General features: G+C 57.7%; 2 protein-coding genes across 10 annotated transcripts in view; one reads left to right on the plus strand and one right to left on the minus strand.

The window, feature by feature from the left end:
- LOC142049066 (butyrophilin subfamily 1 member A1-like) overlaps positions 1 to 26,238 on the minus strand; it is a 34,311-nt gene extending 8,073 nt beyond the window's left edge. For 3 of the 9 annotated variants that reach the window (XM_075076463.1, XM_075076465.1, XM_075076462.1), the window contains exons 1-8: positions 24,546 to 24,565; positions 24,211 to 24,365; positions 23,789 to 23,905; positions 23,052 to 23,399; positions 22,316 to 22,597; positions 21,742 to 21,849; positions 21,169 to 21,189; positions 20,756 to 20,776 (exon numbers count right to left, since the gene is read on the minus strand). In XM_075076463.1, the coding sequence (XP_074932564.1) occupies positions 20,756 to 20,776; positions 21,169 to 21,189; positions 21,742 to 21,849; positions 22,316 to 22,597; positions 23,052 to 23,399; positions 23,789 to 23,905; positions 24,211 to 24,365; positions 24,546 to 24,550 (1,057 nt within the window). In that variant the 5' untranslated portion in view covers positions 24,551 to 24,565. Of the gene's footprint in view, positions 1 to 18,063; positions 19,516 to 19,776; positions 19,810 to 20,755; positions 20,777 to 21,168; positions 21,190 to 21,741; positions 21,850 to 22,315; positions 22,598 to 23,051; positions 23,400 to 23,788; positions 23,906 to 24,210; positions 24,366 to 24,545; positions 24,566 to 24,783 lie in introns of those variants that run through there. The other 6 variants (XM_075076464.1, XM_075076471.1, XM_075076466.1 and 3 more) reach the window with 6 other exon arrangements.
- On the plus strand, positions 9,940 to 16,707 carry LOC142049102 (butyrophilin subfamily 1 member A1-like). The gene is given in 11 exon segments (XM_075076570.1): positions 9,940 to 10,118; positions 10,997 to 11,113; positions 11,503 to 11,850; positions 12,305 to 12,586; positions 13,051 to 13,158; positions 13,600 to 13,628; positions 14,506 to 14,635; positions 14,638 to 14,701; positions 14,832 to 14,860; positions 15,220 to 15,252; positions 15,514 to 16,707. Coding segments are annotated over 11 exon segments (1,851 nt in total). The 5' UTR covers positions 9,940 to 10,087; the 3' UTR covers positions 16,194 to 16,707.
- Positions 26,239 to 26,441: the final 203 nt, after the last annotated feature.

A 26,441-nucleotide genomic window follows, 5' to 3' on the forward strand; every position in this document is an offset into this window, starting at 1 on the left:
CTCTGGACCCCTTCCAGCCTGGCCACATCCTTTTTGTATAGCGGGGACCAGAACTGCACACAGCGCTCCAGGGGTGGCCTGACCAGCGCTGAGCAGAGCGGGATGATGACTTCTTTCTCTCTGCTGGCAATGCCCTTGTTGACACAACCCAGCATCCCGTTGGCCTTCTTGGCCGCAGCAGCCACTGTTCGCTCATGTTGAGCTTTCTGTCCACCAGGACCCCCAGGTCCCTCCCCACAGAGCTGCTCTCCAGCCAGGTGGATCCCAGCCTGTGCTGCACTCCCGGATTATGTTTTCCCAGGTGCAGGACCTTGCACTTGTCCTTGTTGAACTTTGTAAGGTTCTTGCTGGCCCAGTCCTCCAGCCTACCCAGACCTCCCTGCAGAGCAGCTCTCCCTTCTGGAGTGTCTGCTTCCCCACTCACCTTGGTGCCATCAGCCAACTTCATCAGGCCACGCTTGATGCCATTATCCAGATCACTTATAAAGATGTTGAATAACATTGGGCCCAATATCGATCCCTGGGGGACCCCACCAGTGACAGGTTGCCAGTCTGAGAAGGAGCTATTTACCACCACCCGTTGGGTGCGGCCCGTCAGCCAGGTCCCCACCCACTGCACAGACCCCTTGTCTGGGCCATAACACATCAATTTCTCCAGGAGGAGGCTGGGGGGGACCGTATCAAAGGCCTTGGAGAAGCCCAGGTGGACAATGTCCACCGCCCGCCCCATGTCAGCCAGGCAAGTCACTGTGTCGTAGAAGGCCACCAGGTTTGTCAAGCACGATCTGCCCTTAGCGAAGCCATGTTGGCTTTTCCCAATCACGTGCTTCACTTGACTTGTGACGGCCCCCAGGAGGAGTCGTTCCATAACTTTCCCAGGGACTGAAGTAAGGCTGATGGGCCTAGAGTTACCCAGATCCTCCCTCGAGGCCTTCCTGTAGATGGGGACAACATTTGCCTTCCTCCAGTCCTCTGGGACATCCCCCGTCCTCCATGACTTCTCAAAGATTGTGGAGAGCGGCCTTGCGATGATGTCAGCCAGCTCTCTCACACCCTCGGGTGGATGGCGCCAGGGCCCATGGATTTGTGGGGGTCAAGCTCCTGCAGTAGTTCATACACTACCTCTTCCCTCACCGACGGTGGGTCGGTGTTTGGTTCAATTTGGATTTGAGTAGACCCAGGAGGTCATGGTTGAGCCACGGGGGCGTCTTGCTGCGCTTACTGCCCTTTCCTTTGTAGGGGATGAACTGGCTTTGTGCTTCCAAGAGACTCACTCGAGCTCAGTCCCACTGAAACATGCCAAAAAGAGCACTTTAGAGGCCCCAAACGCAGAATCTCCATCCCCAAGAGCTCACGCCCTTGACCAGGGGGAACCACCACAGCCTCAAAGCAAACCCCGGGGCTGCAGGCGCAGGAGGCAGAGCTCCAACACCACCAGACACCCCCATGTCACACCAAACCCCAAATCCAGCATCAGCCGACCCAAAACACACCTGAAATGTCCCCATTGTGGGTCACCCTCGTGTGACGTAGGTGTGGGTGAACTCGTGCTTTAACCCATGCGATGTTCCTCTTGTCTCTTCCAGCCCAAAGCAGAAAACTTGGTAAGAGACCCTTTTCCCCCCAACCTCTCATGACGTAGCTGTGGGTGAACCCTGCCTTTAACCCACATCACGTTATGTCTTCTCTCTTACAGCCCAACAAGCCACACAAATTGGTAAGAGACACTTTATTTTTCTCCCCCTTCTCCTTAAATACGGTGGGGATGGTTTGGTAGCATGGGAGGGTTGGCTCTCGCATGCGTGCATCCCCTAGATTTGCCTTGAAAGTGGCATTTGCTGGGTAATTTCACACCAAAAAGACATTTGAAAGAATTATGAGGGGTGGGGAAGGGTTGAAAAGACTTCATTTAAATCCTGAAAGCACACCAAATAGACACGGAATTAGGGAAATCCCTATTTTCCTCCTGCTGTTTCCCCTTTTCTAGCCACGCTCTGCCAGTGATGCCGTTGGTGCGGAGCTGCCGCCCCCTTCCCCTACCCCAGGCCGCTCACAAGTTCCTGTCAGGAAGGAAACTTCCTCTCACAGTTATTCCTGCTTTTCCTTCCAGGGAAACGCGATGCCGAAATCCGTAAGTGATGTGGGGTTTTTCTCTCACTGAGGGGAAAATACGAGCTGCAGAGGGACGCTTGCTTCATGGCGGCAGTTCCTGAGGCAGCGGGGAGGGGGCGAGCAAATGCGGGACCAGATCAAGTGCCTGACTTCATCGGAGCTGGCCAACGTGGGTGACCGACCCTAGGGAAGACCAAATCTCTTCACTTTTGGGTAATAAACCCCTGAGGAGATGGGCTGCGGTTTAGGAAGCCCGTCCGTAGCCCGCAGGTTTGTAGGAGTTGAATTCTACCTCGGGTACGGCTTTTGAGGAGAGCTTGGCTTTGGGGTAACCGAATTCTGGAATAACAAAAATCAGCCTCCCTGGCTTTGGAGGAGTAGCAATATGGAGGAAGAAAAACCAGCTTCCTCATCCTCAAGGGAATAAAACCCACCTTGGCATGATTGTCCCCAAAGGCCACCCCAGACAGCGATAAATCCCCATCTTCCCTTGGTGCCCAACGTCAAGTCGCCAGCGTTGATGGCCACATGGCTAACGGAGAGGCCTCAAGCGAGAGGAGGACCCAGGCACCCTTCTGCTCTTGGCCTCAGGGCACGCCGCCCATCAAAACCCTCTTTCAGACAACCAGTTCAGCAGGTTTTTCCCCCAAAATTAAACCTGCCCCCCCTTCCAACATCAACCCAACCCTTCCTTCAGCTCAACTCCCAAAGCCCCAGGCAGCAGAAAAGCAAAGAGTTCCTCGGGCGCCTGGACAAGTTCCCGCCACCAAATGAGCATTTTCCAGCAATCCCGCCTATTTCTTCCTGCTTGAAGGTTGAACAGGCTGCGCTCTTAAACAGAACCACAACAAACCATCCCATAAATCCCCCGCACCCCAAAACCCCCACCCCCATTCAGATTTGCCCCTGGGAGAGCTGGGTCCCCTGTTTGGGGGAGGTCCCCAAATGTCCCCGTGGGGACCCCCATGGCCGGCTGCACCCCTGGGGGCCCCTTCCACCCGCGTGTCCCCCCGATGCCCGCCCAAGCGCCCTGCCCTACCAGCCCTGCCTGCTGGGATGCAGGCAGCCATCGCTCCTGGCGGGGGTGGGCTGCGGTGCTGCGCTCCTGCCCCCCGCCGTGGGGCTGGGAAGGGGGAGACAACAGCGGAGCCCCACAAGGGACCTGAAACCGAGAGCAAAAGCCTTGTCCGCCTCCTTCCTCTCACGGTTCCTGCGCAGGGAGGGTGCAACTGTTATCCTGAAACGCAGCTTCCTTCGCCCGCTGTGCAAAACGCCAAACTCCACCCAAAGCTGAGGGGTTTTTGGACGAAGATGGGGCTGGGTGGTGACTGCACAAAGCTGCAGCCCGCCCCGAGACACTGCGAGGCATCGGTACGGTTCCCTGTGCCAAGAACGGCCGACGTTCGCCCCCACCGCCTCCCCCAGCTCATCCCTCCTTGGGTCCCTCCTCCCTTCTCCTGACCTCTGCAGCTCCCTTGAAATGCCCCGCGCCTGCCCAGAGAGGGAGGGGGTTGTAAGAGCAGGGGTTTCCTGCCCTTTGGGGGTGACTTTCAGTCTTCTCATGGGGACAGTTCACCTAAAGGACCCCCAGTTCCAGGTCTTACCAACACCCCAGTCAGGTGTCCTCCCCGAGTACAGACTTTATCACCCAGTTCTCGGCGTCTTCTTGGTACCTCAAACGCTTCCTTCTGGGATGAACTGGGACCGCGCAGGGGTTGGGGGTAGTTATGAAAGGGGGGGCAGGGGCAGGGGGGAACCACCCCCCGAGAGGTTTATCCGGGCAGCGAGTGGGGCTTGGGCCAGGCAAGAGGGTATCAGCAAGGCATTCCTCAAAAGCTCTCAGCTCTGCGGCATTCGAGGGCTGCCAGCGGAAACACCCTGCCACAAAGGAGGGGGTGGAGATAAGGGGAGGCCACGAACCTGCCGCCGGTGATAAAGGGGAACTTGCTGGCCCGGAATGCGGCAGGAACCCGGGGACAGGGAATTCTGGCGGGGGCAGGTGGCGACCACCGACCCCGTTGGGGCAGGAAAGGACCGACCCCCCCGCTCCCCTCGAGCCTCTGCCCTGCCTCCGATTCGCGCCGGAGCCTGAGCTTTTTAGAAGAGCAGGGAGGCTGCCGAGCGCTGGAAGAAGAGGGCGCCGGGTCCCGTCACCGGCTCCGGGTCGGGTGGGCGCGGCGCGTTACCCACCATGGATAAATGCCAAAGCGAAGCCCAGCCGGTGGGCGCGGGAGGCGGCAGCGTCCCCCGTGCGCCCGGCGCTGCAGGGAAGAGAGGGCCTGCTTCTCGCCGCTGCCTCGCGCCCAGGAGGGTCGGTCCCGGTTTCGGGGAGAGCTCTGGCGGCGCAGGTGGGACCGAGGAGCTCCTGAACCGCCAGGGATCCGCGCGGTCGCAGGACCTCCGGCCGGCACCGAGGCGTTCGCGGGGAGGAGCTCCCAGCCCCGGCGCGAGGGGCTCTGAGCAAGGCGCCTGGAAGGGAAGAGGCATTCCTCTCGCCCGAGGGGCGGCTGCCTGCCCGTGAGGTGCGGCGAAAGCCCCGCAGGGTGGGCTGCAAAGGTACCTAAGGCAAGGATGCCGTGGCAGGGGCCGGCCGCGCGTAGGGCGCCGGGGCGTATTGGCTGGTGCTGGTGGCTGCTCGTTCTGGATGGCCAGAAGCCTCTCCCTGTGGCACCCCTCAGGCTGGAGAAGCAGTCCCAGTGGCACTGGAAGGAATAAGCCCTGGTTTCGGGATGCCGATTGGAAGGCCCTCAGAGCGAGGAGCCCGTCTGGTGGCAAAAGTCATCCGGTCACTGGGAAGGCGACGCGCGACGCAGTGGGACGGACACACACCGTGGAGGCCGCGGTCTAGTGGGAAGGTGGAAAGAATGAGGCAAACGACGCAAAGGCAAGCGAGTAGAATTTGTCAGGAAGAGCAGCTCAAGCGGCCGGCCGCTCTCCCGGCCGCGTCGCCGAGAGCAGGGGTTGCAGCGAGACCCAGAGAAAAGGTCGGCCCTTTTGAAATACCGCAGGGGAGGCCTGATCGAAGCCTAAATCGTGAGCCGGGCCCGACAGAGTCAGTAGGGAAAGAGTGTCTTAAAGAGGATGGGATTCCTCCAGGGAAGGTTTTGTCTTCCCTGAAGAGGTGAGCCGAGCTCACCCTTAGGCCCGGATCCTGCGGCCCCCAGATTTCGGTGAGGAGAGGGGCTCTGTCTAAGGACGTGGCGCGCGGGACCTGTGGCAGGACGTTGGGAAGGACCCTCTCGAGCCCTCCTGACTACATCTGCGGCAGCCAGGCTTGATGGAGGAGGGCCGCGGGCTGGTCACAGCCGGCTCGGGGCAGGACGCCCAGCAGGTACGTGGGCTGTGGAGAAACAGAACAAAAGCCCTTGGAAAGGGGCGAGTCGTGAGTCGTGCCTGGGCTCAGGGCATCGCTTATGCGGATTTAGGCTGTGCACAGGGCGCGCTCTCAGTTGCAGTTCTTGCAGTTTTGTGGGGGACGGTGATGGAGATACGGAGGCCAAAACTCTAACTGTTGTAATGCCGCCAGCAGGAAGTGAAGGATTAGAGGCCAGTTTCGTTCTGAAATTAGGTCCAGGCTTCGGGAAGGTGCAAAACACCTCGAGTATTTCTCCTTGTGTCCCCGCCTGAGGCGCATTGGAGCAGAAACCCCGCAGGATGCGGTACCCGGGCCCGGCAGGGAGGTTAGTGCCTTTGGTTAAGGCCCGCAGAGGGCCGAGAGCAGACAGCACGTGCTCCTCACGCAAGAACAGCACCACAACAGCAGCCGCAGCACGTGAAACCCGATTCTCCTCCTGTTATTCCTGTAAGACAGAAAGCCGGGCAGGTCCTGGGGAGCGGGCGCCGCGCTCGGCCTGGGACGGAGAGCCACAGACTTAGGGTTTGGAAGGGCGGGTGGACGGTCCCTCGCAGGGTGGTTTGGTCCCGGGTTCGGTTGTTCCAGGGGCTGCGACGCCCACCCTTGCAACGACAACGAGCCGCATGAAGCCGGCGATGCTGAGGACTGTCTTTGTCGGAAGCGTAACACGGGCCACAGATTATGGACGTCCCGGGTGAAACGTCTGAAACTCCCAAAGGGGGGAATTGTGACCGCAAACGTGCCTGTTCTTCTGGGATGCGGCGGGGTAGCGCAGGAGTTAGTCGTAGTTAAGAGAGGGTCAGCGTGAGGGGTGGCAACTTACCCCTGAGAACCTCCACAAGGCAGTAAATAACGCTGGGGCCGGGCGAGAGGGTACCAGCAACGCACGCCGCGCTGACGAGGGCCTGCGGAAAGCCTGGCAGCGGAGCCGTCCTGCCGCAGAGAGGGGGGGGGAGGTAAGGGGAGGCCAGATGGGACGTCACCAGCGATGAAAGGGAACTTCTGGGCCCAGAAGGCGCCGAATCAGCGGCGGGGGGAGGTGGCGACCACCCGCTCAGTGGGGGCACGACAGGGCCGACCCCCCCGCCCCTCTCGAGCCTCTGCAGGGAATTAAATTCACGCTGGAGCTGGAGCCTTCAGCAAAGAAGCTGCAGAGCACTGGAAGGAGAGGGCGCTGGGCCAGGCCAAGGATGAGGCAGGCGCGGTGCGGTCGCTGCCACGGGCCCCGCCTGGGCCCCCAGAGCTGTGGTCCCGAAGAGCGGGTTCCTTCGCCCGCGCTGCAAAACGCCAACCTCCGCCCAGAGCCGCGGGGTTTGGATGGGCCCGTTTGGGCGCTGGGCTGGGGGCTGGGCGGTGACTGCACAGAGCTGCCGTGCGCTGCGAGGCATTGGTACAGCGCCCTGTGCCCGTGACAGCCAACACCCGCACTCCCGCCCATCGAGCTGCTGCTCAGTCCTCGTCTCGCTCCGCTTGAAAGGTTCAGCTCCCTTTCAATGCCCCACGCGTGCCCAGAGAGCGAGGGGCTCATTGGAGCAGGGGGGTTTCTGCCCTGCTTTGGGGGACGTTGGGCGTTCTAATGAGGAGAGTTCACCTAAAGGCCCCGCCGTGTTAGTTCTTGCCAACACCCCGACTCATTGCAGACACCTGCTGGGAGAACAACGCGGCAGCTCGCACGTCACCCACCAAGGGCCTGGACGCGTAGAGGACCGCTTCCTCATGCCGGCGTTCGACGGGCCAAGCAGGGAGGAGGCGCTGCTGGACTTGCCGCTCTCAGGCCGAGAAAGCCTGCTGTGTCATATCTCGGTCAGCGGCAGCCTCGGCTGCACCGACCACAACGTTGTGGAGCTGGGGATGCTGCTGAGCGTGCTGGAGGTCAGCTCTAAGGCAAGGGTTCTGGATTTCGGAAGAGCAAACTTCAGCTCACTCAGGGCTCGGCTGGGAGGGATTCGATGGGAGGCTTCCGTGGAAGACAACGGAGCCAGTGAGAGCTGGGGGTTCTTCAAGAACTCTCTCTTGGAAGCACAAAGCCAGTTCATCCCCTACAAAGGAAAGGGCAGTAAGCGCAGCAAGACGCCCCCGTGGCTCAACCATGACCTCCTGGGTCTACTCAAATCCAAATTGAACCAAACACCGACCCACCGTCGGTGAGGGAAGAGGTAGTGTATGAACTACTGCAGGAGCTTGACCCCCACAAATCCATGGGCCCTGGCGCCATCCACCCGAGGGTGTGAGAGAGCTGGCTGACATCATCGCAAGGCCGCTCTCCATAATCTTTGAGAAGTCACGGAGGACGGGGGATGTCCCAGAGGACTGGAGGAAGGCAAATGTTGTCCCCATCTACAGGAAGGGCTCGAGGGAGGATCTGGGTAACTCCAGGCCCATCAGCCTTACTTCAGTCCCTGGGAAAGTTATGGAACGACTCCTCCTGGGGGCCGTCACAAGTCAAGTGAAGCACGTGATTGGGAAAAGCCAACATGGCTTCGCTAAGGGCAGATCGTTCTTGACAAACCTGGTGGCCTTCTACGACACAGTGACTTGCCTGGCTGACATGGGGCGGGCGGTGGACATTGTCCACCTGGGCTTCTCCAAGGCCTTTGATACGGTCCCCCCCAGCCTCCTCCTGGAGAAATTGATGTGTTATGGCCCAGACAAGGGGTCTGTGCAGTGGGTGGGGACCTGGCTGACGGGCCGCACCCAACGGGTGGTGGTAAATAGCTCCTTCTCAGACTGGCAACCTGTCACTGGTGGGGTCCCCCAGGGATCGATATTGGGCCCAATGTTATTCAACATCTTTATAAGTGATCTGGATAATGGCATCAAGTGTGGCCTGATGAAGTTGGCTGATGGCACCAAGGTGAGTGGGGAAGCAGACACTCCAGAAGGGAGAGCTGCTCTGCAGGGAGGTCTGGGTAGGCTGGAGGACTGGGCCAGCAAGAACCTTACAAAGTTCAACAAGGACAAGTGCAAGGTCCTGCACCTGGGAAAACATAATCCGGGAGTGCAGCACAGGCTGGGATCCACCTGGCTGGAGAGCAGCTCTGTGGGGAGGGACCTGGGGGTCCTGGTGGACAGAAAGCTCAACATGAGCGAACAGTGGCTGCTGCGGCCAAGAAGGCCAACGGGATGCTGGGTTGTGTCAACAAGGGCATTGCCAGCAGAGAGAAAGAAGTCATCATCCCGCTCTACTCAGCGCTGGTCAGGCCACCCCTGGAGCGCTGTGTGCAGTTCTGGTCCCCACTCTACAAAAAGGATGTGGCCAGGCTGGAAGGGGTCCAGAGAGGGGCCACCAGGATGATCAGAGGACTGGGAAGCTGCCATACGAGGGTAGGCTGGGAGAGCTGGGCTTGTTCAGCCTTGAGAAAAGGAGGCTCAGAGGGGATCTCATCCCTGTGTACCAGGACTTAAGGGGCAGCTATAAATAAGATGGAGACTCCCTTTTACTTTTCACAAATAATACTCATCGATAAAGCCAAGGGTGGGCTGTGCGTGAGGCCCGTGAGGTGGGGGCGGCTTGAGGGCAACGTGGTTGCACCCAGGGAATGCGTGGGAATGCCTGAAACAAAAGGAGGGGTATTTTTCTCTTCTGCTGGGTGGGTTTTTAACTCTTTCTTTGTATTTTTCTTAACCTTGTTTTCCTCCTCTGCTCCTCAAACCGATAATTGCAGCCACGTCTGGCAAATGCCCTTCCCTGGGGTGACGAAATGGGAAAGAATAAACTATCTGAGCTGCTCCCACGCGTCTGTTTTTACTGGGGCTCCGCTTTATTAAAACAAAAGGTGGCACAAGGGGAAAAACCAATGTGGGAAAGTGCCCAGAAAGGTTTATTCCTGGTGCCGACCCCAGCCCGGTGCTGGCTTCCAACCTCACCGCCCATCCCGAACACGCCGCGCGTTGGACAGGCAGAGGCGGAGGCGTGGACGGCAGCAAAGCTGTCGTGGGAAATTAAAGAAGAGCTCGCTGCAGCTGATCCTGAGATTTAGCCCTCCTAAAAAGCTGTTTTCCCTATTTTTTGTGTGGGAGGGGTCCCGGGAGATACCTGTGAGCTCGTTGAAAGGCTTTAAGGAAGTTCCTGGCGGTATCTCAGTTCAAGGGAGAGGAAGGGAGCTGTGACTCATGCCCTTATCAGCCAGCAGCTTTCCAGACCAAGGCCACGGCTCCTTTAGGACGAGCTCAGAGGTTGTCCCTCCAGTCTTTGCTGGTGCCTGTTGTTCAGTGACATCACAAGCGTGACTTTGAGGGAAAAAACGCTCTTGCAAAGGCAATGCCTGCACTGCATATATATATATATAGAGAGAGAGATGTAAATCGCACACGCAGGGGTCGGCTGCATGCTCGGCCCTTGGGCAGCAGCGGCGATGCACCCGGGACGGACAGACGGACAGACAGTGAGGAAGGTGTGACCTGAGGGTTTGTACTTTGACCTTGTCTCGGAGGCAGTTATGGGTTTGTGCCTGCCCGGATCTGCTCCACCTCCCTTCCCAGAAGCCATAAAGCACGAAGAGAAAGGGAATTTTGCTCTCGGTTTCAGGTCCCTTGTGGGGCTCCGCTGTTGTCTCCCCCTTCCCAGCCCCACGGCGGGGGGCAGGAGCGCAGCACCGCAGCCCACCCCCGCCAGGAGCGATGGCTGCCTGCATCCCAGCAGGCAGGGCTGGTAGGGCAGGGCGCTTGGGCGGGCATCGGGGGGACACGCGGGTGGAAGGGGCCCCCAGGGGTGCAGCCGGCCATGGGGGTCCCCACGGGGACATTTGGGGACCTCCCCCAACCAGGGGACCCAGCTCTCCCAGGGGCAAATCTGAATGGGGGTGGGGGTTTTGGGGTGCGGGGGATTTATGGGATGGTTTGTTGTGGTTCTGTTTAAGAGCGCAGCCTGTTCAACCCTGCCCCATGGTGTCAGGCATGTGTCACCCCCCAGCTCTCCCAGGTCCCCTCAAAATGTGGCCCCTGTGCGAGAACTTTGTCTGCTGCCACCACATCTCGGAGCCATGCAGGACTGTGGAGGCCTTTCCCCCTCTCTGGTTTCCTCAGGAACATTAACTTGCAGGTTTCCCCCTACATTTGAACAGAACCAGAACAAGCACCAGCTCCCACCACCCCAAACTGCCCCTTTCTCCCTCCTGCCCTCCCGGCTTTGCGGGAAGCCCTGAGCCCTTGCCGAGTTGTGACAGCAGTGCCGCACCTGAGCCCGGGCTGTGCAAAGAGCACCGTCAGAGACAGCAGAATGGGGGTATTTTATTCTGTGGGTGGGTGGGAAAAGGTCGAGGGAGGAGGGGCACCTCCATCCTTGGAGGTACCAACCTCACGCGGGCAGGACCCAGAGCTACCCAACCCCTCGGCCCGCTCTGAGCAGGGCTTGGTGCAGGGACCCCACTGATCCCACCCACCCTACACGCTTTTTCACCACTGCCGAGTTCTCCAGCGTTTTCTGTCCAGGCCTCATCTACAAACCCCCCTTCCAATGGGTGGTCTCGGCACCGCCCCCACGTTTGTGTTAAATGGATTTGTCGTTTCCCTCCGTTCATCTTTCCCCAGTGAAACCGGATGGGAAGGTGCTGGTTTCCTCACGCCCCTGCCTCCCTCGCGTCACCTCTGCCCTGGCTTGTGCTGTGATTTTCTCCTGTGCCTTTCTCGTCCCTGAGCTGGAGGGCGGTAAGGATCTCCAGAACTTCTCCCATGACACCCATCCTTTGGGATATATTTTTTCCCCCCGGCATCTTAACACGATGCAAAAGGTGTATTTAAAAGGCAGGTGGGATAAAGAGCAAGGTGTGGGGTCTCGTGGGAGGTGGTGGAAGCGCCCTATGAAGCGGTGAGGGTTTGGGGATCCATCACCTCCATGGGTGGAGCTCCAGAGCCAGCCCAGTCCTCGACCGTCTAAAAAGACCCCAAGCTCTGCCTCCAGCACTTCCAGACGTGCCACGAACCCAACCACAGGCCTTAAAAACCCAACTCAATTACGTGCACGTCGAGGCAGCAGCAGAACCGCGTGTGCCCGTGTGTCTCAGGCGTGTCTTCTTCTCACCCGCCACCTTTCGCAGCCCAGTTCAGGGTCTTGGGACCCGACCAGCCGGTCACTGCCGTCGTGGGAGAAGACGTCGTGCTGCCTTGCCTCCTCTCCCCGAGGCTGAACGCCGAGAACATGGACGTCCTGTGGTTTCAGTCGATAACCTCCAACCACGTCCACTATCACCGCAGCGGGTGCGACGACTACTCCTTCCAGAATCCCCAATACCGGGGGAGGACAGCGCTGTCGAAGGAGGGCCTCTCTGTTGGGGACGTTTCCTTGAGGATCCTCAGCACCCGGCTGAGCGATGAGGGACAGTACCGGTGTCTCGTCCAAGATGGGGATTCTTATGAAGAAGCCTCTGTGGAGCTGCAGGTAGCAGGTAAAAGGCAGGAGTCAGGGTTGTCTACAAGATGCGCCCCCGGCATGTCCCATTCGCCCACCCCCACGCACAAATCCCCTCTGGTCTTTCTCTGCTGGGCAGCCCAGCTCCTCGCGAGCACCTCCCCACCTGCCTGGCCCCAGATCCCTGCACAACAGGACCTGGCCCACGGCCACAGCCCTCACACCTCTCCAGGAGAGCAACACCAGCCTCCGGAGAAACAAATCAGGCTTGGGTGTGCCCAGAGTGAAAGTCCGTGCGGTTCTGGGTTCATTTGGGGCAGGAGGCAAAGAGGGAGAAATGCCACCAATTCCAGGCCAAGCTCAGAGGTTTCCGTGAGTCTCTCACCAGGGCTGCCCTGACTTTGTGGCTGTGGGTGGAAGGAGCTGTGGGAAGGTCTCCTCCGGGACGGGCGCTCGGTTTGGCTGATAGAGGTGGGGGATTTTGGTCCCAGTTTCAGGTTCCAGCCCCCTCCTCTCCGTGGAGGATGCCCAGGATGGGGGAGTGCGAGTGAGATGTCGAGCGACCGGCTGGTACCCAAAGCCTGAGATGGTGTGGAGAGATGTCCAGGGCCAGCAGCTCCCGCCCGTCACCCAGTCCGACTCCCAAGACCAGAACGGCCTCTTTGAAGTGGAGAAGTCCATCGTCATCCAAAGAAACGCAGAACAAAACGTGTCCTGTTCCGTCAGGAACACGCGGCTTCCCCAGGAGAAGGAGGCGCCCATTTATATCTCAGGTGATTGGCCACCAGCATTGAGCTGTTAAAAGCCAGACGTGGGAAATAAGGGGATTCACCCCTGAATTTTATGCCCGCAATTGTTGTGGGCTGCCCCTGAGGAGGGTTCTGGTCATGGGGGGCTGTTGCAGCCCCAGGCGGGTCCCTCGGGCTGTGGCGCTCCATGGATCACGAGGGTGTGATGGAGGAGGAGCTGGTCTGTGGAGCATCAGGGATCCCATCAGGAGCATCCAAGTATTGTTTCAGGAGAAAGTTGGTCTCAGCATAGTTTTCTAAAGAACCATGGCTGAATCAGAGATTACTTTATTAAAATTGAAGAATACTCTATGAAATATCAACGTCAGTTCTAAATAATTCAACAAAGATGCTCAAAGTTTATGGAAAGGCACGTTCACTCCAACACACAACGTACACCCCTCATTGCATCCCAGATTAACCTAATTTGGGCAATTTTCCTATTCCAGACTCCATTTTCCTAAAGGAATATCCCTGGAAGGTGGCTTTCTTTGTGACCCTGGCTGCCTGCTTCGCTTCCCTGGTTGCCTTCCCTCTTTTCATCTCACGGCTACGAGGTAAGGCATTAGGCAGGAGCAAGGGGACTTTGGGGCACCCAAGAGGGTCTCTGAGCACCCAAGAGCACACGGAATGACGTGGACCTGCTCACGGGAGGACCAGCTGCCCCCACACATTTCAGACTCACTCGAGCTCTGTCCCACTGAAACATGCCAAAAAGAGCACTGTGGAGGCCCCAAACGCAGAATCTCCATCCCCAAGAGCTCACGCCCTTGACCAGGGGGAACCACCACAGCCTCAAAGCAAACCCCGGGGCTGCGGGCGCAGGAGGCAGAGCTCCAACACCACCAGACACCCCCATGTCACACCAAACCCCAAATCCAGCATCAGCTGACCCAAAACACACCTGAAATGTCCCCATTGTGGGTCAACCTCGCGTGACGTAGGTGTGGGAGAAACCTTCCGGTAACCCACGTCACGTTATGTCTTCTCTCTTACAGCCCAACAAGCCACACAAATTGGTAAGAGACACTTTATTTTTCTCCCCCTTCTCCTTAAATACGGTGGGGATGGTTTGGTAGCATGGGAGGGTTGGCTCTCGCATGCGTGCATCCCCTAGATTTGCCTTGAAAGTGGCATTTGCTGGGTAATTTCACACCAAAAAGACATTTGAAAGAATTATGAGGAGTGGGGAAGGGTTGAAAAGACTTCATTTAAATCCTGAAAGCACACCAAATACACACGGAATTAGGGAAATCCCTATTTTCCTCCTGCTGTTTCCCCTTTTCTAGCCACGCTCTGCCAGTGATGCCGTTGGTGCGGAGCTGCCGCCCCCTTCCCCTACCCCAGGCCGCTCACAAGTTCCTGTCAGGAAGGAAACTTCCTCTCACAGTTATTCCTGCATTTTGAGGAATAACATTTTGGAGGAGTAAACACAAGCTTCCTCATCCTCAGAGAAATAAAACCCACCTTGGCATGATTGTCCCCAAAGGCCACCCCAGACAGCGATAAATCCCCATCTGCCCTTGGCGTCCAACGTCAAGTCGCCAGCGTTGATGGCCACATGGCTAACGGAGAGGCCTCAAGCGAGAGGAGGACCCAGGCACCCTTCTGCTCTTGGCCTCAGGGCACGCCGCCCATCAAAACCCTCTTTCAGACAACCAGTTCAGCAGGTTTTACCCCCAGAAAATTAAACCTGCCCCCCTTCCAACATCAACCCAACCCTTCCTTCAGCTCAACTCCCAAAGCCCCAGGCAGCAGAAAAGCAAAGAGGTCCTCGGGCGCCTGGACAAGTTCCCGCCACCAAATGAGCATTTTCCAGCAATCCCGCCTATTTCTTCCTGCTTTGAGTTAAATTGTTATTTCCCTTCCAGGGGTCGGGAGATGGAAATACACAAGCCCTGCTTTGCTTCCTCCACCCCTGAAACCCCCTAAACAAAGGAGACGACCTTCCCCAAACCTTCGTCATCCAGCTTCCCATGAGCTTGAGCCCAACTCTCTGGTGGCACCAACCCCACCAACTCCTCCCAGCCCTTTGGGTGCCCCAAAGTCCTTCCTTCGAGCCGGTTTCCCCTCCCATCCCCTCTCCCCTCCCTGGGCAGATTCTGGAGCTCTGGCACCATAAAAGCACCTCTTAACACACCCGTGGCTTTGGTGGCTACGTAGGGACCAGGGGATGAGGGTTGGAGCCCAACAAGCACATGCTTTTACTGAAAACAGTTCTTGCTCTTTCTTTTTCAGAGAAACATGTCTCGGAGCTGCGTAAGTTTGATCCTTGCTCTTCCCCCACCCGCGTGGTCTTTCACACAGCACAGAATTCAGGGGGCAGGGGGAGGGGCGAGGGGGATGGGATGTGCCTTGCTCAGGTTTGTTACCAAGCCCCCTCCAAGAGTGATTGAAAACACTCCCAGGGGCTAACTAAAAACCCCAAACTGGACCAGGAAGGATGTCCATGTTCCCATTTTGGTGAATCTACGTTGTCAAATAAGGTAAATTTGAGTACATGAAAGGCAAGCATGGCTGGGACTGGTCTGCAGCGCTGGGGACCACCACCCCAAATCACCCCACGGCCCCTCCTCATGCCACCACACCTGCTTGTGACCACGTCTCTTTGCTTTCAGGGTGGAGAAACGCCTTTGTGCCGGTGGAAGAAGGTACGGGGGTGTGGGGCTTTGCCTCTCCATGGGTGTCTTCCCCTGTGCTGCTGGTGGGGGGGTGGGTACATGGAGGGCTGAGCCTCCACGCCCCACCTGCTCTGATGCCCCCCGCTCCCTTTCCCCACCACATCTCCCTTTTTCTGTCTCTCTTTTTGTGGCACTTGAGGTCCCACAAATCACTTCTCCAAGGGGAGCCCACCTGAGGAGACCCCAAAGGCAACGGGGGTCTCCAGCTGAGCTCTCCCCCTCTCCCCGCAGTGCACGTCACGCTGGACGCGGACACGGCGCACCCACAGCTCATCCTCTCGGATGGTGGGAAGAGCGTACGGCGCGGAGTCACGCGGCAAGAGGTGCCAGATAACCCCGAGAGATACGACACCGACCGCTGCGTCCTGGGCCAGGAGGGATTCACCTCCGGGAGATACTTCTGGGATGTGGATGTGGGGATGGAGGAAGGAGGGATCTGGGCATTGGGGGTGGCCAAGGAGTCCACGGAGAGGAAGGGGGAGATCGACCGGGATCCTCGAAACGGGATCTGGGCTATTGGTCACTGGTGGGGAGAGTATTGGGCTCTGACCTCCCCTGAGCGCACAGCTCTCAGCCTCACAAAGAGACCCCGGACAATTCGGGTTTCCCTGGACACTGAGGCACAGAAGGTAGCCTTCTTCAACGCTGACAACCAAGAACTGCTCTACACCTTCCAACTGGGCCCCTTGAGTGGGGAGAGGATCCGTCCCTGGTTCTGGGTGTACGTGTCCGCCCAACTCACCCTGAAGTCACCTCCTTCGCCCCCACCCGTCCCCAGCGAGGAGGAGCCTCTGCTCCCTTCCTGCACCCCCCTGCCGACCCTCCCCACGGGACGACGGGCCCCGCGCACGCCGACAGCAGGACATGACCAAGACGGGGAAATCCATGCTGCTGTCCACGAGCAGCCATGATCAATGCCCAAGGCTCTGCCAGCTGCGTCGTGCCACCAGGGCGCCCCGAGACTCTCCCAGTGAAGCCATGGCGGCCCCTCCACCTGAGCAGAGCTATCCCCGCTCCTGCTGGAGCTTGCGACAAGATGTAGCCGTGGCTAAGGCACATTCGCCTCTCCTAAGGTGATGTCTCCAAGCAAGGCGCTTCCGCTGAGACGTCCTTGTGCTTCTGCTACGGGCAGAGTCCAACCCAACCAGGCTGTTGGGACCCGAGGGCGTCAGAACCCCCCTGAGATAGGGAAAAGAAACCCCCCCAGTGCCAGAACCGAGATGAGAGTCTGGGGAGAAGGAGCCGCACATCTCCACCCTCTTCCTCTCTACTTCATCTCCAGCCCCCAAAGCCTCATCAAACGGGGCCAGTTGAAGGGCTGGGGGTGGTCTCTGGCCAGGCACTCAGTTCCTGACATCTACCACCTCCCCACGCATTCCAATGTATTCATAAAATAGGCTTTTCCTATAAAAATTCTCTCCTTGACACCTCTGTGGGTGACTTGATGGGGAGGAAGGGTCCTGCAGAGCAGCCACGTTCCGCCAAGGGTCCGGATCATCAGGCAAAGCCAGAGGGATGAGGCAGGTCCAGGGTCGAGGCAGGAACCAAGTCTGCACATCAGGAGGAACCATGGGCTGCAGCTCAGCCTTGGCCATGGCCCCCCCAACAGAGCCCAGCACCCTGGGCTGGGCTTAAGGAGAGCCCTTGGGCCATCAGCTGGTCCTAGGTGGGGCTGATCAGGGTCGTTCATGCTAATTAGCCCTGATAATGCTAATAAGCCCTGATTAGGCTCTGACAATGCTGCCTGAGGACAGGGTCCTGTCTGCGGACCCTTCTGCTGGTGACTGCTGAGCCCCGTAGGCATCTCCAAGGGGTGCGTGTCCCACTTCCCTCCACGCACGGTTCAGCTAAAGGGAGCTTCTCTTTTTCTTCAGCTTCTGGCTGAGCTGGAGGAAGTCGGCAGCAGAGCCCCGACCTGCCCTGGCAGCGGCTTTTAAACCCCAAATCTCACCGACCCCCAATGCATTTGCAGTTGTTTGGGGGGGAAAAACCTCAGCAGATGCTGGTTCTCTCTTCCCGTCACCCCTTTCTGCACCCAGAGATGGTTCAAGAAACGCAAGGCCAGGCTGCACCCAGCGGGGCCTTGCTGAACCCCTGGGAGATGCTCCCCCATGGGTGATGGTCTCCCTTGGGTGATGGTCACGTGAGGATGATGCCCCCTCCATGGGTGATGGTCTCCCTTGGGTGATGGTCACCCGAGGATGACGCCCCCTCCATGGGTGATGGTCTCCCTTGGGTGATGGTCACGTGAAGATGATGCCCCTATGTGGGCGATGGTCTGTGTGGGAGGGGGCTCTCCTGCAGGTCATGCTCCCCCAGGGGTGATGTCCCCTCCCTTGGGTGATGGGCACCCAAAGATGATGCTCCCCAGGGGTGATGCTTTCCTGGGGATGATGTTCTCCCGGGGTGCTGACGGTCCCCTGGGGTGAGGCTCTCCTGGGGGGGATGGTCACCCAAGGACTAACCCTCCCAGGGACAATGCTCTCCCATGGGCGATGATTCCCCCAGGGGTTATGTTCTCCGATGGAGGGTGCTCAACCGGAGGTGATGCTCCCCCAGGGGGGATGGGCTCCCTCGGGTGATGGTCACTCCACTGTTCTCCCAAAAAGCGGGTTCCTTCGCCCGCTGTGCAAAGCGCCAAACTCCACCCAGCGCGGAGGGGCTTTATTCAACTCATTTTCCCACAACGGTGGGGGCTGGGTGGTGACTGCACAGAGCCGCCCCCCACGCCGAGACACTGCAAGGTCTTTCTACAGTTAAACGTATCACTTCAGTGGTACATTTTATGTAATATTGTCTTTAACTGACCGATTTTATTGAAGCCTCAGGTCCTGCCTTGACTTTGCCACTCGCTTTATTCAGTTCAATTAATCAGTTAGATTTTCAGTGATGTTTGGGACGTGAACACAACGATCCTTATCGCTTAAATGTGTATATGCACAAACTCCATGACACCGTAGCAACACCCAAATGCAATTACTTTACCTGCTGTTACCGAATTTTGAGCTCTTACGGTTCCAAAGGTTCAATTTAAATCTAGAACTAAGATTCCCCAATCTGGGGTTCGCAATGGATTCTGGCAGTGGACGACACGCGGTCATGCAGTTCAACTGCTGCCCTGTGGCTTCTCCCGAACGACTGGGTGAGTTGTGAGATTAAATCTCCTTTACAGGCTTTGGGGGCTGGAGGTGAAGTAGGGAGGAAGAGGGTGGAGATGTGCGGCTCCTTCTCCCCAGACTCTCATCTCGGTTCTGGCACTGGGGGGGTTTCTTTTCCCTATCTCAGGGGGGTTCTGACGCCCTCGGGTCCCAACAGCCTGGTTGGGTTGGACTCTGCCCGTAGCAGAAGCACAAGGACGTCTCAGCGGAAGCGCCTTGCTTGGAGACATCACCTTAGGAGAGGCGAATGTGCCTTAGCCACGGCTACATCTTGTCGCAAGCTCCAGCAGGAGCGGGGATAGCTCTGCTCAGGTGGAGGGGCCGCCATGGCTTCACTGGGAGAGTCTCGGGGCGCCCTGGTGGCACGACGCAGCTGGCAGAGCCTTGGGCATTGATCATGGCTGCTCGTGGACAGCAGCATGGATTTCCCCGTCTTGGTCATGTCCTGCTGTCGGCGTGCGCGGGGCCCGTCGTCCCGTGGGGAGGGTCGGCAGGGGGGTGCAGGAAGGGAGCAGAGGCTCCTCCTCGCTGGGGACGGGTGGGGGCGAAGGAGGTGACTTCAGGGTGAGTTGGGCGGACAGGTACACCCAGAACCAGGGACGGATCCTCTCCCCACTCAAGGGGCCCAGTTGGAAGGTGTAGAGCAGGTCTTGGTTGTCAGCGTTGAAGAAGGCTACCTTCTGTGCCTCAGTGTCCAGGGAAACCCGAATTGTCCGGGGTCTCTTTGTGAGGCTGAGAACTGTGCGCTCAGGGGAGGTCAGAGCCCGATACTCTCCCTTCCAGTGACAAATAGCCCAGATGACATTTCGAGGATCCAGGTCGATCTCCCCCTTCCTCTCCGTGGACTCCTTGGCCACCCCCAATGCCCAGATCCCTCCTTCCTCCATCCCCACATCCACATCCCAGAAGTATCTCCCGGAGGTGAATCCCTCCTGGCCCAGGACGCAGCAGTCGGTGTCGTATCTCTCGGGGTTATCTGGCACCTCTTGCCGCGTGACACCGCGCCGTACACTCTTCCCACCATCCGAGAGGATGAGCTGTGGGTGCGCCGTGTCCGCGTCCAGCGTGACGTGCACTGCGGGGAGAGGGGGAGAGCTCAGCTGGAGACCCCCGTTGCCTTTGGGGTCTCCTCAGGTGGGCTCCCCTTGGAGAAGTGATTTGTGGGACCTCAAGTGCCACAAAAAGAGAGACAGAAAAAGGGAGATGTGGTGGGGAAAGGGAGCGGGGGGCATCAGAGCAGGTGGGGCGTGGAGGCTCAGCCCTCCATGTACCCACCCCCCAACCAGCAGCACAGGGGAAGACACCCATGGAGAGGCAAAGCCCCACACCCCCGTACCTTCTTCCACCGGCACAAAGGCGTTTCTCCACCCTGAAAGCAAAGAGACGTGGTCACAAGCAGGTGCGGTAGCATGAGGAGGGGCCGTGGGGTGATTTGGGGTGGTGGCCCCCAGCGCTGCAGACCAGTCCCACCCATGCTTGCCTTTCATGTACTCAAATTTACCTTATTTGACAACGTAGATTCACCAAAATGGGAACATGGACATCTTTCCTGGTCCAGTTTGGGTTTTTTTTTACCCCTGGGAGTGTTTTCAATCATTCTTGGAGGGGGCTTGGTAACAAATCTGAGCGAGACCCATTCCTCCCCACGCCAAAACAGTCCGTGTTGAATGGTGTTTTAAATTTTCTGGGGGTAAAACCTGCTGAACTGGTTGTCTGAAAGAGGGTTTTGATGGGCGGCGTGCCCTGAGGCCAAGAGCAGAAGGGTGCCTGGGTCCTCCTCTCGCTTGAGGCCTCTCCGTTAGCCATGTGGCCATCAACGCTGGCGACTTGACGTTGGGCGCCAAGGGAAGATGGGGATTTATCGCTGTCTGGGGTGGCCTTTGGGGACAATCATGCCAAGGTGGGTTTTATTCCCTTGAGGATGAGGAAGCTGGTTTTTCTTCCTCCATATTGCTACTCCTCCAAAGCCAGGGAGGCTGATTTTTGTTATTCCAGAATTCGGTTACCCCAAAGCCAAGCTCTCCTCAAAAGCCGTACCCGAGGTAGAATTCAACTCCTACAAACCTGCGGGCTACGGACGGGCTTCCTAAACCGCAGCCCATCTCCTCAGGGGTTTATTACCCAAAAGTGAAGAGATTTGGTCTTCCCTAGGGTCGGTCACCCACGTTGGCCAGCTCCGATGAAGTCAGGCACTTGATCTGGTCCCGCATTTGCTCGCCCCCTCCCCGCTGCCTCAGGAACTGCCGCCATGAAGCAAGCGTCCCTCTGCAGCTCGTATTTTCCCCTCAGTGAGAGAAAAACCCCACATCACTTACGGATTTCGGCATCGCGTTTCCCTGGAAGGAAAAGCAGGAATAACTGTGAGAGGAAGTTTCCTTCCTGACAGGAACTTGTGAGCGGCCTGGGGTAGGGGAAGGGGGCGGCAGCTCCGCACCAACGGCATCACTGGCAGAGCGTGGTTAGAAAAGGGGAAACAGCAGGAGGAAAATAGGGATTTCCCTAATTCCGTTCTATTTGGTGTGCTTTCAGGATTTAAATGAAGTCTTTTCAACCCTTCCCCACCCCTCATAATTCTTTCAAATGTCTTTTTGGTGTGAAATTACCCACCAAATGCCACTTTCAAGGCAAATCTAGGGGATGCACGCATGCGAGAGCCAACCCTCCCATGCTACCAAACCATCCCCACCGTATTTAAGGAGAAGGGGGAGAAAAATAAAGTGTCTCTTACCAATTTGTGTGGCTTGTTGGGCTGTAAGAGAGAAGACATAACGTGATGTGGGTTAAAGGCAGGGTTCACCCACAGCTACGTCATGAGAGGTTGGGGGGAAAAGGGTCTCTTACCAAGTTTTCTGCTTTGGGCTGTAAGAGAGAAGAGAGAACATCGCATGGGTTAAAGGACGGGTTCACCCACACCTACGTCACGTGAGGGTGACCCACAATGGGGACATTTCAGGTGTGTTTTGGGTCGGCTGATGCTGGATTTGGGGTTTGGTGTGACATGGGGGTGTCTGGTGGTGTTGGAGCTCTGCCTCCTGCGCCCGCAGCCCCGGGGTTTGCTTTGAGGCTGTGGTGGTTCCCCCTGGTCAAGGGCGTGAGCTCTTGGGGATGGAGATTCTGCGTTTGGGGCCTCCAAAGTGCTCTTTTTGGCATGTTTCAGTGGGACTGAGCTCGAGTGAGTCTGAAATGTGTGGGGGCAGCTGGTCCTCCCGTGAGCAGGTCCACGTCATTTCCATGTGCTCTTGGGTGCTCAGAGACCCTCTTGGGTGCCCCAAAGTCCTCTTGCTCCTGCCTAATGCCTTACCTCGTAGCCATGGGATAAGAAGACAGATGACAACCAGGGAAGCGAAGCAGGCAGCCAGGGTCACGAAGAAAGCCACCTTCCAGGTAAACTCCTTTAGGAAAATGGAGTCTGGAATAGGAAAATTGCCCCAATTGGCTTAATCTGGGATGCAATGAGGGGTGTACGTTGTGTGTTAGAGTGAACGTGCCTTTCCATAAACTTTGAGCATCTTTGTTGAATTATTTAGAACTGAGGTTGATATTTATATAGAGTGTTCTTCAATTTTAATTTAAAAATACCCTTGATTTATTCAAGGTTTCTAAGAAAATAGACTGACAGTATTTTTCTCCTTAAACAGTACTTGGATGCTCCTGATGGGATCCCTGATGCTCCACAGACCAGCTCCTCCTCCATCACACGCTCCTGATCCATGGAGCGCCACAGCCCAAGGGACCCGCCTGGGGCTGCAACAGCCCCCCATGACCAGAACCCTCCTCAGGGGCAGCCCACAACGATTGCGGGCATAAAATTCAGGGGTGAATCCCCTTATTTCCCACGTCTGGCTTTTAACAGCTCAATGCTGGTGGCCAATCACCTGAGATATAAATGGGCGCCTCCTTCTCCTGGGGAAGCCGCGTGTTCCTGACGGAACAGGACACGTTTTGTTCTGCGTTTCTTTGGATGACGATGGACTTCTCCACTTCAAAGAGGCCGTTCTGGTCTTGGGAGTCGGACTGGGTGACGGGCGGGAGCTGCTGGCCCTGGACATCTCTCCACACCATCTCAGGCTTTGGGTACCAGCCGGTCGCTCGACATCTCACTCGCACTCCCCCATCCTGGGCATCCTCCACGGAGAGGAGGGGGCTGGAACCTGAAACTGGGACCAAAATCCCCCACCTCTATCAGCCAAACCGAGCGCCCGTCCCGGAGGAGACCTTCCCACAGCTCCTTCCACCCACAGCCACAAAGTCAGGGCAGCCCTGGTGAGAGACTCACGGAAACCTCTGAGCTTGGCCTGGAATTGGTGGCATTTCTCCCTCTTTGCCTCCTGCCCCAAATGAACCCAGAACCGCACGGACTTTCACTCTGGGCACACCCAAGCCTGATTTGTTTCTCCGGAGGCTGGTGCTGCTCTCCTGGAGAGGTGTGAGGGCTTTGGCCGTGGGCCAGGTCCTGTTGTGCAGGGAGCTGGGGCCAGGCAGGTGGGGAGGTGCTCGCGAGGAGCTGGGCTGCCCAGCAGAGAAAGACCAGAGGGGATTTGTGCGTGGGGGTGGGCGAATGGGACATGCCGGGGGCGCATCTTGTAGACAACCCTGACTCCTGCCTTTTACCTGCTACCTGCAGCTCCACAGAGGCTTCTTCATAAGAATCCCCATCTTGGACGAGACACCGGTACTGTCCCTCATCGCTCAGCCGGGCGCTGAGGATCCTCAAGGAAACGTCCCCAACAGAGAGGCCCTCCTTCGACAGCTCTGTCCTCCCCCGGTATTGGGGATGCTGGAAGGAGTAGTCGTCGCACCCGCTGTGGTGATAGTGGACATGGATGGAGGATGTGGACCAAAACCACAGGACGTCCATGTTCTTGGCGTTCAGCCTCGGGGAGAGGAGGCAAGGCAGCACGACGTCTTCTCCCACGACGGCAGTGACCGGCTGGTCGGGTCCCAAGACCCTGAACTGGGCTGCGAAAGGTGGCGGGTGAGAAGAAGACATGCCTGAGACACACGGGCACACGCGGTTCTGCTGCTGCCTCGACGTGCACGTAATTGAGTTGGGTTTTTAAGGCCTGTGGTTGGGTTCGTGGCACGTCTGGAAGTGCTGGAGGCAGAGCTTGGGGTCTTTTTAGACGGTCGAGGACTGGGCTGGCTCTGGAGCTCCACCCATGGAGGTGATGGATCCCCAAACCCTCACCGCTTCGTAGGGCGCTTCCACCACCTCCCACGAGACCCCACACCTTGCTCTTTATCCCACCTGCCTTTTAAATACACCTTTTGCATCATGGTAAGATGCCGGGGGGAAAAAATATATCCCAAAGGATGGGTGTCATGGGAGAAGTTCTGGAGATCCTTACCGCCCTCCAGCTCAGGGACGAGAAAGGCACAGGAGAAAATCACAGCACAAGCCAGGGCAGAGGTGACGCGAGGGAGGCAGGGGCGTGAGGAAACCAGCACCTTCCCATCCGGTTTCACTGGGGAAAGATGAACGGAGGGAAACGACAAATCCATTTAACACAAACGTGGGGGCGGTGCCGAGACCACCCATTGGAAGGGGGGTTTGTAGATGAGGCCTGGACAGAAAACGCTGGAGAACTCGGCAGTGGTGAAAAAGCGTGTAGGGTGGGTGGGATCAGTGGGGTCCCTGCACCAAGCCCTGCTCAGAGCGGGCCGAGGGGTTGGGTAGCTCTGGGTCCTGCCCGCGTGAGGTTGGTACCTCCAAGGATGGAGGTGCCCCTCCTCCCTCGACCTTTTCCCACCCACCCACAGAATAAAATACCCCCATTCTGGTGTCTCTGACGGTGCTCTTTGCACAGCCCGGGCTCAGGTGCGGCACTGCTGTCACAACTCGGCAAGGGCTCAGGGCTTCCCGCAAGGCCGGGAGGGCAGGAGGGAGAAAGGGGCAGTTTGGGGTGGTGGGAGCTGGTGCTTGTTCTGGTTCTGTTCAAATGTAGGGGGAAACCTGCAAGTTAATGTTCCTGAGGAAACCAGAGAGGGGGAAAGGCCTCCACAGTCCTGCATGGCTCCGAGATGTGGTGGCAGCAGACAAAGTTCTCGCACAGGGGCCACATTTTGAGGGGACCTGGGAGAGCTGGGGGGTGACACATGCCTGACACCATGGGGCAGGGTTGAACAGGCTGCACTCTTAAACAGAACCACAACAAACCATCCCATAAATCCCCCGCACCCCAAAACCCCCACCCCCATTCAGATTTGCCCCTGGGAGAGCTGGGTCCCCTGTTTGGGGGAGGTCCCCAAATGTCCCCGTGGGGACCCCCATGGCCGGCTGCACCCCTGGGGGCCCCTTCCACCCGCGTGTCCCCCCGATGCCCGCCCAAGCGCCCTGCCCTACCAGCCCTGCCTGCTGGGATGCAGGCAGCCATCGCTCCTGGCGGGGGTGGGCTGCGGTGCTGCGCTCCTGCCCCCCGCCGTGGGGCTGGGAAGGGGGAGACAACAGCGGAGCCCCACAAGGGACCTGAAACCGAGAGCAAAATTCCCTTTCTCTTCGTGCTTTATGGCTTCTGGGAAGGGAGGTGGAGCAGATCCGGGCAGGCACAAACCCATAACTGCCTCCGAGACAAGGTCAAAGTACAAACCCTCAGGTCACACCTTCCTCACTGTCTGTCCGTCTGTCCGTCCCGGGTGCATCGCCGCTGCTGCCCAAGGGCCGAGCATGCAGCCGACCCCTGCGTGTGCGATTTACATCTCTGTCTCTATATATATATATATGCAGTGCAGGCATTGCCTTTGCAAGAGCGTTTTTTCCCTCAAAGTCACGCTTGTGATGTCACTGAACAACAGGCACCAGCAAAGACTGGAGGGACAACCTCTGAGCTCGTCCTAAAGGAGCCGTGGCCTTGGTCTGGAAAGCTGCTGGCTGATAAGGGCATGAGTCACAGCTCCCTTCCTCTCCCTTGAACTGAGATACCGCCAGGAACTTCCTTAAAGCCTTTCAACGAGCTCACAGGTATCTCCCGGGACCCCTCCCACACAAAAATTAGGGAAAACAGCTTTTTAGGAGGGCTAAATCTCAGGATCAGCTGCAGCGAGCTCTTCTTTAATTTCCCACGACAGCTTTGCTGCCGTCCACGCCTCCGCCTCTGCCTGTCCAACGCGCGGCGTGTTCGGGATGGGCGGTGAGGTTGGAAGCCAGCACCGGGCTGGGGTCGGCACCAGGAATAAACCTTTCCGGGCACTTTCCCACATTGGTTTTTCCCCTTGTGCCACCTTTTGTTTTAATAAAGTGGAGCCCCAGTAAAAACAGACGCGTGGGAGCAGCTCAGATAGTTTATTCTTTCCCATTTCGTCACCCCAGGGAAGGGCATTTGCCAGACGTGGCTGCAATTATCGGTTTGAGGAGCAGAGGAGGAAAACAAGGTTAAGAGAAATACAAAGAAAGAGTTAAAAACCCACCCAGCAGAAGAGAAAAATACCCCTCCTTTTGTTTCAGGCATTCCCACGCATTCCCTGGGTGCAACCACGTTGCCCTCAAGCCGCCCCCACCTCACGGGCCTCACGCACAGCCCACCCTTGGCTTTATTGATGAGTATTATTTGTTCAAAATGCAGAGCTCTGGGGATTTCTCACAGGGAAATGACTGCTGGGAATCAGCTTTCCTTGCCTGCCTGCCCCCACCATTTAAGAGGGGAAATGATTTAAGAAGGGAAAAGCATAAAGAAGTCGACACCTGACGCTGCAGGAATCATTTTGCGCAGCCGAAGGCGCCCTAAGTGAGAGCGAAAGGGGCGAAGCCCTTACCCAGCGCCGCCGCGGCCTCGTAGCCTCCAGCATCACCCCGGCAGAGCCCTCACCGCATGGGTTCCAGCAGCGCCCCCTCCTCATGCCGAAATACATGGCCACCTCCACCAAGGATCTCCTGGAAGTAACGAGAAGCGGCTTCTTGATGGAAGAAGCTCAAATCTCCATCCCCAGCAAATGCTTGTCTTTCCCCCCTTTTTATACAATTATTTTCCCCCATTTCTTTGCCTCCCCTGGATCCTTCTCCAGCAG

Source organism: Phalacrocorax aristotelis, chromosome 31 (genome assembly GCF_949628215.1).
Source record: "Phalacrocorax aristotelis chromosome 31, bGulAri2.1, whole genome shotgun sequence".
NCBI lineage: Eukaryota > Metazoa > Chordata > Aves > Suliformes > Phalacrocoracidae > Phalacrocorax > Phalacrocorax aristotelis.